Source organism: Myotis myotis, unplaced genomic scaffold, assembly GCF_014108235.1.
Source record: "Myotis myotis isolate mMyoMyo1 unplaced genomic scaffold, mMyoMyo1.p scaffold_m19_p_6, whole genome shotgun sequence".
Lineage (NCBI taxonomy): Eukaryota > Metazoa > Chordata > Mammalia > Chiroptera > Vespertilionidae > Myotis > Myotis myotis.
Genome location: NW_023416368.1, coordinates 50,662,428 through 50,674,559, shown reverse-complemented (window position 1 = coordinate 50,674,559; position 12,132 = coordinate 50,662,428). Strand labels below are relative to the sequence as shown.

The 12,132-nt window shown below is 36.1% G+C and overlaps 1 protein-coding gene across 7 annotated transcripts in view; it reads left to right on the top strand.

Annotated features, from left to right (window-relative positions):
* INPP4B (inositol polyphosphate-4-phosphatase type II B) overlaps positions 1-12,132 on the top strand; it is a 563,010-nt gene that overhangs the window by 479,908 nt on the left and 70,970 nt on the right. For all 7 annotated transcript variants that reach the window (XM_036311860.1, XM_036311863.1, XM_036311861.1 and 4 more), the window contains one exon: positions 6,017-6,173. In XM_036311860.1, the coding sequence (XP_036167753.1) occupies positions 6,017-6,173 (157 nt within the window). The remainder of the gene's footprint in view (positions 1-6,016; positions 6,174-12,132) is intronic.

The following is a 12,132-nucleotide window of genomic DNA, read 5'->3' as shown; positions in this document are numbered from 1 at the left end:
TAATTTTTATGGACAACTAGATACCAACCTGTGATTTAACTTTTCTCAAGTGACACCTTATAGTTTAGTAATCAAAATGAGTAAAATGTTCACTAAAATATGGCCAATTATTTCCAAATTTTATGTAATAGGTAGACAGACAGATATATAGTATGTGTGTGTGTATGCATTCAACTCCAAAACACTTTGTATAATAAAGCATTATTCTTATCCCATGATCACTCAGCCTCATTAACAATGAATTATAACCAGTCTGTTTCTTCCTTGTGTTCTTGAACTTTTTAAGCTCCTAAAGGACAAAGACAGTGTCATGTTCACTGTTGTATCGCTGCAGTTAGCAGAACATCTGCACATAAAAAGGTGCTGGATACTCATTTGTAGAGTAAATTAATGACTGAAATTTGCCCTCAAAATACTGTTCTTGTTTACCTTTTTATTTTGAAACACAGAGTATTTCTATTTAAGATAACTGCACTATGTCAGGCACCACACACACACACACACACACACACACACACTGGAATTCATAAATTATTTTAAGGATTTTGTTTCTCTGTTCCAGTCAAAATACCTAGTTATATCCTCTCTCCTTGGTGCATATTTTCATTTCAGAATCAACTTTGAGGTGACTATTCAAGTTATCTTTAAATTACCACCAAACATAGAAAGTGGTAAAATTCAGGATGGACACAGAATATCAGGGATGACCAAAGCTAAGAACATGGTGAGTTAGGGCCTCCAAAAGCTTCCAGAAACCCAGTGGTGATCATTTTAATTTCTTTTGATTATCACATGGCAATGACAAAGTCCTACTTACCCAGAAATAAGTTCTATTTCTCCCCAAAAATATAAATTGGAAGCAGCTATTTTCCCCTTATCCCAGCCTTTTTATTTTTATTCCCTAAGTCACACATAGTAGGATTGTCGGGTGTTGTTAACCTTGTAATGAAGAAGGGACATTGAAAGCAAAGCGTCCACTCTACCCATCAGAATGGCAGGAAAAGACAGGGAGAATGAGGCCAGTCTCTGACATGGCCACTGAATGGGTTCTATCATCTGTTTTTTTGATGGATGGGAACATTCCTGAACTTTTCCAGTCCATTTCACCCAGGAGAAATGAGCTTGGAATATTTATTTTATATTAAAGTCCACAAAAGGTGATTAAGCAAAGTTCATGACTGTCCATTAAAATGCACAAATGTTCTATTAAAGAAGAGAAGCCCCAAATGAGATCTTTATGGGCATGCATATTCATGAAATGCTGCCCAATTCTAGATTTTCCCACATGCAGTTATTACATTCACCTTCAGTCCCCTGTTTTATAGCACCTAATGCAGTGTTTCCTCCATTCGCATTCAATGTATTTTTTTTCAGAGTGAATGGAGGGATTTGCAGAATCAGCAGTTCATCCTCAAACTCAAACCAATGATTTTAACAGAGATATTTTATTTTTGTTAATGGGTGATTTTCCTGTGGTTTTATGTTGGATATCATCCTCTCCCTTGGATATTTTCCTGACTCTTATAATGCCTAGTTCAATGTCAAATATTTTGAAGTGCCTGTGAATAATAAATATGCAAACTTACATACACACTTTAAAAATGTATGATTACATTAAACCAAGTGTCCTTAAACTTTAATATATTTTAATGTGAATAGTCAGACATTATTTCCTAAATAGAAATCTTTGAATACCCCAAATTTAATGAATTGTTGAAAGAAATGCTGAGGTATATACAGGCAGAATGTTAATATATTGGGGTACATTCATTTTTTAAAAAAATCAATCTGGAAATTGGTGGTACGCAGCATACCGACTGATATTGTCATATAACTCAACTAGTTGTACAACTATCTAATGATATATAGACAACATCCAATTACCAACTTAAAATTAAAAGCCTTAGCCTATAGGTAGAAATTTTTTTTATTAAACAATTGTTTTATTTAATTTTTTACTGAACTGAAAGCTTTAGCATGATGTAGCATTAATTAGAGTGAACTCAGCCTATGAGTTTGATTTTAATTCTAACTTTAATTTGAAAATGTGGTAATACTTCTTAAAGTTGTATCTTAATTTCTTTCTATTCCTAAGTAGCTGGTTATTCAGTCAATCAACAGATGTTAATTAAGCACCAGTGGTGTGTAGCAATGCTATAGGTACTTGGGGGAAAACAATTATAAAATATGGATTCGGACCTCAACAACCATATCATCTAATTCAAGTGAATGGCCAGCACTCATAAAACAAGCAGAGATACTGAGATTCCCAGAATAGAGGTGGTTGAGTGATACACATAAAAAATGTTGAAAAGATCCCTGGCCAGTGTGGCTCAGTTGGTTGGAGTGTCATCCTGTGTACCAAAAGGTGGCAGGTTCACTTCTCCAGGTTGCCAGTTCTATCCTCCATGGTTCTATCCCCTGTCAAAGGCTCATGTGGGAAGCAACTGATCAATGTTTCTCTCTCACATAGATGTTTCTCTCTTTCTCTGTCTCCCTTCCTCTCTCTGAAATCAATTTTTAAAAAATGTTGAAAACATTCAGAAAGAAATTATATGAAAATTAGAGAAGATGAAAAATATATAACCCTTCCTTCATTTATCCATTCATTCATTCTTTCTTTCTTTTATTTATCACCTATGAACCTGAGAATAAAAGGATTAATGAATAATAGTCATTTCCCTCATAGAGCCCTCTGTCTATCAGACAGCAAAAATGCAGAAGAGGGTAGCATGAATAGTTCTTGGAAGTGGTGAGACTTGAAAAGGTTAGTATTTGGGTTGATGGAAGAGAAGGAAGAAGGTAACCGAAGCATAAAAAGCAGCATGTGTCCAGACAGAAATATAAGTTCCTCCAAGGTTTCCTTCATGTCTCCAATGATCAGCACTGAACAGGCAAGCAGCAGGTGCCCAGAAAATATATGTTAAGCTATTTAATAGGATGCTGCTAGGAGACCAAGACGACTGACCTGGTAAAGTTTTCATTGTGAAGAGTAACAAGAAATAAGGAGAATTTTCTAGGTTGACTCACCAGAGAGGTGACACTTGGCTGAGAGAAGAATGAAGATTCACTGTAATGCTTAGCCTGCTTTTGACCAGAGGACTGATGACTTGAGCATGCTGATCAATGAAGATAAATGTGGCACTCATGTGTAGACCTGTTTGTGTGATAGCTGATATATAGGTCTGGGTCCAAACCACGGGAATGTAGAGAGATCAATACCAGAGAAGCTGGCTGCTTATCTGAGTTCACTGTGACTAGGGGCTGAATTTGGGGATAAGACCAGCAGTGTGGTTATTGGAAAGGAAGGTCAAGGATGTTTACATAAGTAAATAAGTGAAGTTAAGCAGGAGGATCCATAGGAAGCAAACATCAGGAAATCTCACTTAATTCTGATGGATGGCAAATGTATGCCCCTTTTTAGTGGACATGGTGTGTGTGTATGTGTGTGTATTACATAGCTTGAGGCATACATGTGCCAGTTTGTGCCATGGAGTATTTTAAGTACAACTCATTTCATCTAGCAGTCTCTATAAACTTAGGATCAGAGGAAAGAACTATCAAGCTATTAAAATAAGACAAGTTGGCAATGTTGAGTTAGGCCAGTATAGTGCAAATTGCATTCAATCAAGGATACACTGAAGCTTCTTTTTAAAGAAGGATATTGGCCCTGTTAATCTATATGCTTGTTCTAATCAAAGTCCTTAGAAATTGGTAATGACAAGTGGGAAATTGTACATGGAGATATAGATATGCCAGGGCTGCTTTGGACTCCCCATGCCAGCTCTGGTTTAGTTTTCACATTCTTGCTGATAAAAAAAAAAAATTAGATCTAGAAAAGTTGATCACTTAAGCAATGCTGAACTTCTCCCTCCCTCCCTCCCTGCCTCCCTCCCTTCCTCCCTCCCTCTCTCTCTTCCTTTCTTCCAGGCCCTGTGCAATAAATATATTGAAGACACAGGTCCCAAATAAGCCATAATCTGATATTAGAGACAGAAGTGCATACCAAATCAAAAACTTTAATATACTATTTAGATGCCATAAAAGAGAAGGAAGCATGACCTGCAAAGTTCAGAGTTCTCTCACTATGAGCTAGGTAGGATGTTCTCCCCAAAGGGAAAAGAATAGAATGAGTCTACTCAGGGTCTACTGCTGAGTGTATCTTCAATAGATTATCTGATTATGCATGAACTGTGCATAAGAAACTGCTCCATTTCTCACCCCCAACAAACACTCTCCCAGCTCATGTGAGAGCATGACTTAAATGTTTTTCCTACTGTTTGCCATATAACCCCTTACTACGTATATTGTTGTTGGTCTTGATTGATGAACTGCTTCACTCTGTTCCTCGTGCCAATAAAGATCTCTCTAATGACTGCAAAGGCTACTTTTCCTATCAATGGAATCCTATCATGGGAGATATAAGTAAAGGAAGAATAGTAGCATATAGGTATAAAATGTAAAATTATCCTTTTAAATCATCTTCTGTTCAGGCTTTTCAGAGATGTGATTAAGATAAATTGACCCATCCCTTGCATTACTTTACATAAACATCTGTAATACTTTCAACAATAAAGATAAATTTAAAAAATAAAAGAGGAAGAAAGGCAGCATTCAGCCCTGGACAGGTGGCTCAACTGGTTGGAGCATCATCCCATACATCAAAAGGTTGTGGGTTTGATTCCCAGTCGGGGTACATACCTAGTTTGCAGGTTCCATCCCTAGGTGGGGCAAATACGATGTTTCTCTCTCTCATTCCCATTCCCTTCCTCTTTCTTTAAAATCAAGAAAACATATCCTCAGATAAAGATCAAAAGGAAGGAAGGAAGGAAGGAAGGAAGGAAGGAAGGAAGGAAGGAAGGAAGGAAGGAAGGAAGGAAGGAAGGAAGGAAGGGGAGCAGCATGCAATATTGCTTGCTTTTTAATTAAAATGCAGTTTCTCCCAACATGGACAACAAGAAGAGAGCTGACCCCTAGCTAGTTTGTCTCAGTGGATAGAGTGTCAGCCTGCAGACTGAAGAGTCCCCCGTTCAATTCCAGTCAAGGGCACGTACCTTGATTACAGGCTCCTGCCTGGCCCGAGCCCTGGTCAGGGCTCCTGTAGGAAGCAGCCAATCAATGCGTTTCTCTCACATCGCTATTTCTCTCTATCTTCCCCTCTCTCTTCCACTCTCTCTAAAAAGCAATGGAAAAATATCCTTGGCTGAGGATTAAAAATAAAAAGAAGAAGAAGAGAGCTGAAAATGTATCTCACATACAAAGCCAATCTGGAAAATGAAGAGCAATCCTCTCCTCCCTTTTTCCTCAATAGCAGAGTTCATTCCCATTAGCTGGAGACCATACTTTAAGAACTTCCATTTCCTGGAGAAGTCACATTAATAGAGACAGAAAGTACAATGATGGCTGCAAGGGACTGAAGGAGGAAAGAGTTCATGTTTAAAGGGTACAGAGTTTTAATTGGGCAAGATGCAAAAGTTCTGGAGATGGATGGTGGTGATAGTCACACAACAATGTACTTAATGCCACTGAACTGTACACTTTAAATTGTAAAAATGGTAAACTTTGTGTATGTATTATAAAAATATAAAAAGAAAAATGGGAATTTCTAATGTAAGTGGTGAGCATTCTTTAAAAATATTGCTGTGTCTTTGCTTTCTTACTAAGTATTGATAAGGAAAATTATAAGAAAATGATAATATATATCCAGTTTAAAATTTCATACTTTGAGCTCAATTATGGATTAACGTTGTATGATAATTTATCATTGCTTTATGACAGAGAAAAAGAATCATCTAAATAAAAAGATTTATAACACTTAAAATTTTGCTTTATTAAGAGAGAATGTATTTCTTGTGTATCCATGGTCTGGCCAAATTAATGAGGGTATTAGAGCTAGTCACTCAGTCTGCATGGTCATGATGGTTTCTCTTCTTGCTTCTCTAAAATGGGTGCATCAGATTTTGTCTTATCTTGTTTTTGTAATAAAAATGTGTATTGATACTCATGCTCTTTTCAGGATAGGGTGTGGGCCAACGTGGGGAAGAGCCTGAACTGCATTATTGCTATGGTGGACAAACTGATTGAAAGTGATGGTGGTAGTGAAGACAGCGGTGGCAGCAGAGATGGAGAGCAGGACCTTTCTGTCGTGGACTCCATTAAAACTCATCCAAGGGGTAAGGAATCTTTTTTCTCCAATTATTGACTGAGTAAACAAAATGAGAAAGTCAAGATAAAATGAGACAGAAAGAGAAGAGTCAATAGTGCCTTTGATGAAAGTGCTGATAGCACGCTTTTCCACATCTCTGGCTTGGATGATGGAAGGCTACTTATCAAATTGCATCTCAGTTGCGTTTTCAGAACTGCTTGCAATGCTCAATTTTATTTTATTTTTTTTTGGCTACATAACAACCTTGTCAAAGAAGAACAGTGTTTTCTTTTAAAGAATCCGACATAGTTTAATCTACTTTTATGCATTCCTACAAAATTTTATTAGGAAGAAAAACAAGCATCTGATCCTAAAACTCTTAGAAACTTTGAGGGATATCAGGACACAGTATCTCATAATTGTTCCTGAAAAGAATGCAGTATGATAGATGAAATGCTTTTTGCCTCATTCTGAGGGATATTTTTTGTGAATAATTTCAGAAAGATATAAGAAGGTCTGATTCCATATAAGAATAATATGTTTGTGCATTATTCCAAAGACATATTAGTAAGTCTAGATTTTTGTGGATACATGTACACGCACATACACACACATACATATATATGCATACACATGTGGGTATGTAATGTGTGTGTCTATAGATAGACAGGTATATAGATAAATAATTTGAAATCTATGGCTTATTAGTAGGTTGACTAGCAAATATAATAATCAAAGTTTCAAATGTAGTTTTGTCCCTATAAATGGCTTTTTTATTTAAATATTTTAGGTAATTTGATTAATTTTGACAACAAAAAACAAGACAAACATCTATGGGGGGCGGGGGGGTTATGGTAATAAGAACTGCTGTGAGAGTTGCCCCAGCCCTTTTCCTAGATGTGTTAAGTGTTTGGAGAGAATAAACAATGTTGCCCTACCCTCTTCTTCTGCAATCTGCTTTTCCTCTCACTTCAAGAAAATGAGCTATAAGAAAATATGGGTGCTTACAATATTGCATTTGTTTTTCCAATTTGTTTTCCTGATTTTTCATTAGTCCCATTTTCATCAGGGGTTTAATTATGTGAAACATCAGTCTTTCAATTTTTTTTTTTTTATTGTAGATGATCCTCATCTGCTATGTACATTGACATAGGTGGATAGTTTACACTAATGTTCTTTATGTTCAGACCTCCCTGGTTTAACTGTAATGGGGATTTTCTTTTTTTAATAATATCAGTTTCATTAGCTAATACATCTAGTCCAGTTCTACAACTTTACATGAATCAGAATGAAAGCTTGTCATAATTCATATGATAAAGAAAATCATATATTTTTATTTTCTTTAATTGAACATTTCTTGACTATTAACTATGAGCCAGACACTGTGCTCTAGAAAATGAGGTAAGGAAGCAGAATCCATTTTAGTGACTTGTTCTGCCCCTTGATGGGTTTTCAAGGCATAAGATTAATTTCTCAAATAGCCCAAAATTTATACCCAGCTCATACCTGGAGTAGGAAAGTCATTTAATTCATTTTTTCTTACAATTAATTGATGTAGAGTCAGTGAATGATCTAGAATTTTTTAGAATGTATGATATGGTACATACTGATGGGCATTTGTTACATCATTTATTAGTGATTTGTTTCCTCATGTAGGTTTTGTTTTGTGTTTTTTTTATATATGAAGTTAAGTAAATGTTTTTACTCAGTTTCTGGAATTTTTCTTCTGTTAATTTATGTTTGATTTGGGATACATTTTGAAATCTCATAGGGTAAGTCACCCCTTTGACAGTCAGTTTTTCTTTCTTCATCACCAGCCTTTATTTTTACATTTTAGCTATAATTTGTGTTGGATTTGCTAGTGTATAGCTAACATGGTCAAACCGACAGTATTCTGAATTGTTACTACCTTTATCCATGTTTTATGTTCCTCTTTAACCTGCAATTTTCTTTTAAAGTTTTAGATTTTCCTTTTACAGTGTACTTAATAGTGTTTTAAATATGTGGTTTTGAAGGGTTTTCATTTGTTTTAGGTCCAGGATTTTGCCATATGTCTTACTCACTTCATACACTTCTTTTCAGGATTAATGCCAATAGTGCTGAAAGAAGTAAAAGCTTCTCTCTTGTTCTCAACACAAATAATAGAGCAACTGGTCCCAACATTCATGGTCATATGTATTTACATGTTTTCTTTATGAACAAGATGGTCCTTTTAGTTTTTATACACTTAAAACATTCTTATAAGCATCTATTGTATGCATAATACCACATGACTTCAATTTCATAATAAAGTAAGGACTCAAGGATAAAATCAGAAAATATTAGAATCTTAGACTACGGTGTGCCCTTAAAGAGTCTGTAATTAGCTCTGCCAGTGAGGCTTTGTGGTTGAGCATTGACCTATGAACCAGCAGGTCACAGTTCTATTCCCAGACAGGGCACATGCCTGGCTTTGGGCTCTATCCTCAGTAGGGGCTATACAGGAAGCAGCCAATCAATAATTCTCTTTCTTTTTTATTAAATATATTTTATTGATTTTTTACAGAGAGGAAGGGAGAGGGATAGAGAGTTAGAAACATCGATGAGAGAGAAACATCGATCAGCTGCCTCCTGCACACTCCCTACTGGGGATGTGCCCACAACCAAGGTACATGCCCTTGACCGGAATTGAACCTGGGACCCTTGAGTCCGCAGGCCGATGCTCTATCCACTGAGCCAAACTGGTTAGGACAATAATTCTCTTTCATCAATGATGTTTCTATCTCTATCCCTCTTCTTTCCTCTCATAAATCAATAAAAATATATTTTTTAAAAAATATTCTGTAATTAAACCTCCTAAATTATGCTAAGAAGCTTACCTACAGTGTCTCTGCCAATTCTCACCTAACCTGTGATACACATCTCCACTGGTAGAAAACCATTTTTATTTTTTTTGAGTGGCAGATTCCAGATGATTGAAATGTGTTTCCTTTCACTTTACCCACTGGCCCAGATCTAATCCTCTGCCCCAAACAGGACAAATTTACTCCCCTTTTTCCACATTATCACATAACATATCATAAAGGGATCTTCATGTCCATTTTTAAATTGCCACTTTTGGGGGTCATTTTTCAAAGCAATAGCATGGAACACAGTGACACAGGAACACTACCTCCTTCCTTTGGGATACAATTCTATCAATGATATCTTAACTCACATTAGCTAGTTTGACCACCACATTTTACTATGAAGTCCACTTATATCCATAAATCTTGCTAAATTTGACCTATCTCTCAGGCTTCTCTAGATTCAAGTAATATTTAAGCACCCTGTGTATTAGAAATTGTGAAGTATTAGGGGCACAAGGAGATCAAGACACAGTCTATCTCAATTCTACTGAAAAGATTGATCTCTAAACCCATGACTGCAGCATAATACACTTTTCAGTACACTCTAATAAATACCTATTTCTTTCATCCATCATATCTACTGTCCTATCTAGGTTTATTTTATTCACATTTTATAAATATTTTCTGTCCATTCACAGAAGTAATAGATAAAAATGATGGGAAAACAGAGATAAAAACAGCTCTTTGAGGTACATCACTAGGAAAACTGTATGCATTGAAATACACTGATTAATCACTGCTCTTTGGGAATCTGTGTTCAACCATCTGTGTATCCATTCATCTTATTGCATGTCCTGTATTTTTTTTTTTTGTCTTCGAAAGAATATCAAGAAATGCCCCATGGGAAGACCAAATACCATAAGTCATTGAATACTTTTTCCTAATGTATCCAGCCATAAGCCCTGACAACATATGATTTGGCAGGTTATTTTTTAATTCAAGTATAGTTGGGGTACAAAATTATATTCCTTTCAGGTGTATGACATAGTGATTCCACATTTATGTACTTTATGATGTGATCACCGTACTAAGTCTAAAAATCATCTGTCACCACACAGTAATTACAATACTAGGGGCCCCGTGCATGAAGGGTCCCTAGGCCTGGCCGGCAATCAGGGCCGATCGGGGCCTTTCCGTTGCTGGCTGGGGTCTTCCTTCCCCAGCTGCCAGCTGCCAGGGCATTTTTATTCCACGCTGCTCCCTGGTGGTCAGTGCATGTCATAGTGAGCGATCGAACTCCTGGTCTCAGATTGCACTCCTGAGGGGACACTTTGCATATTAGCCTTTTATATAAAGAGATTACAATATTACTAACTATATTTCCTGTACTGTACACTATATCTCCATGGCTTATTTATTTGAATTTGGCACATGTTCTTGATATTATTAAGTGAATATCTTTAACATGTGTGCACATGTATGTATACCAACATGAAAATCATTATATTCCAGAACTTATACTCAAATTAGCAATTATTTCATACATATAACAAATCTGTTTTATTTTTTAAAGTGCAAAGATTCAAGCACAGAGTATCGTTTTTTATCAAAGGGCTTAACTATTAATATTTTTGAATTTCTACACATGAACATTTAGAATTTCATGAGAAAGAAACATGAATGAATCAGGTCCTTTAGAACCCATAGATCAGCAGGTAAAACAACTTTTAAAGTACATTTACAAGTTTTAAAAAACCTTGGTAAAAAGTAAGCAAAAGTGACCATGGATATCTTTATTGTAAACTTAAAATTCCAATGATGATTTATATGATTACATTTTTGAATGTATACTCTTATCAGAAAAATAATGTTTCTCTTAAAATTGTTCAATGAACTATGATGTAACAAAACAACACTTGACTCAGAGCCAAGATACTTGGTGAGTCCACAGTTTACTTATTTGGCTACATGACCTTTGGCAGATCACTTAAATTCTCTGGACCTTCCTTTGTTGGTAAAATAAATATCACCTACAAAATTTTAAAATTGCTTCTAGTTCTAAAGTTTTATGATAATAAAGATGCCACATTATTTAAAGTTACTTTTTTCTTTCCTTTCAGGCATTTAACATATTTTATTTTATTTTTAATTTCTTTATTAAGTTATTACATATGTGTCCTTATCCCCATATTACCCCCCATCCCCCCCACTCATGCCCTCACCTCCCTGTTGTCTGCGTCCATTGGTTAGGCCTATATGCTTGCATATAAGTCCTTTGGTTGATCTCTCCCCCTTACCCCCACCATCCCCTACCTTCCCTCTGAGGTTTGATGGTCTGATTGATGCTTCCCATATTTTAATTGAACACCTACTATGAGTCAGACACTATTCCAGACACTAGGGATACAGCAATGAACAAGACAGATACAACATCTGCCCTCCTAAAGTATATCCCCTTGCAGCAGAGAGACATTTAAAAAAAAATAACATAAGAAATAAGGACATTACATAATATGTTAGTGATGACAAATGCTGTGGAAAAAATATAGAGTGAAGTAAGAGGGCTTTAGACTATTGTTGCAGGGCAGGGGTTAAGGTTTAGTGGGCTAGTTAATGTAAGCTTCATTGAGAAGTTCCTTTCTGAGGAAAGACACAGGGGATAAGGAAGTGAGCCATGTGTATATAGAGGGAAAGCTATACTGGGTATAGAAGACAGTTAGTACACAAGTCCTAAGGCAGATATTTGCCTACCATGATCATGAAGTAATAAGGAAGCCTGTTTGATTTTAATAAAGTGAAGGAGAGGAGAAGATGAATTCGAAGAGATAACTTGGGGGAAAAGATCATGTAGGCCCTTTGTCTTTTCTCTGAGAAAAAAAGAAGCAAGTGGAGAATTTTGAGCATAGAATTAACCTTATTTGATATAATTTTAACACCTAAGCTGTTGTGTTGATATTGGACTATAGATGGAAAGGTAGAACGAAGTATAGACCAGTTAGAGAGCAAATGTAATTATCTATGGGAGTTATCAGGGTGGCTTAGACTAAGAAGATGGCAGTGGAGGTGATGAAAAGTATTTGGATTCTGTACATATTTTGAAAGTAATGCTAACAGAATTTTCTGATGGTTTGAATGGGAGAATGAGAGGAAAGGAGGACT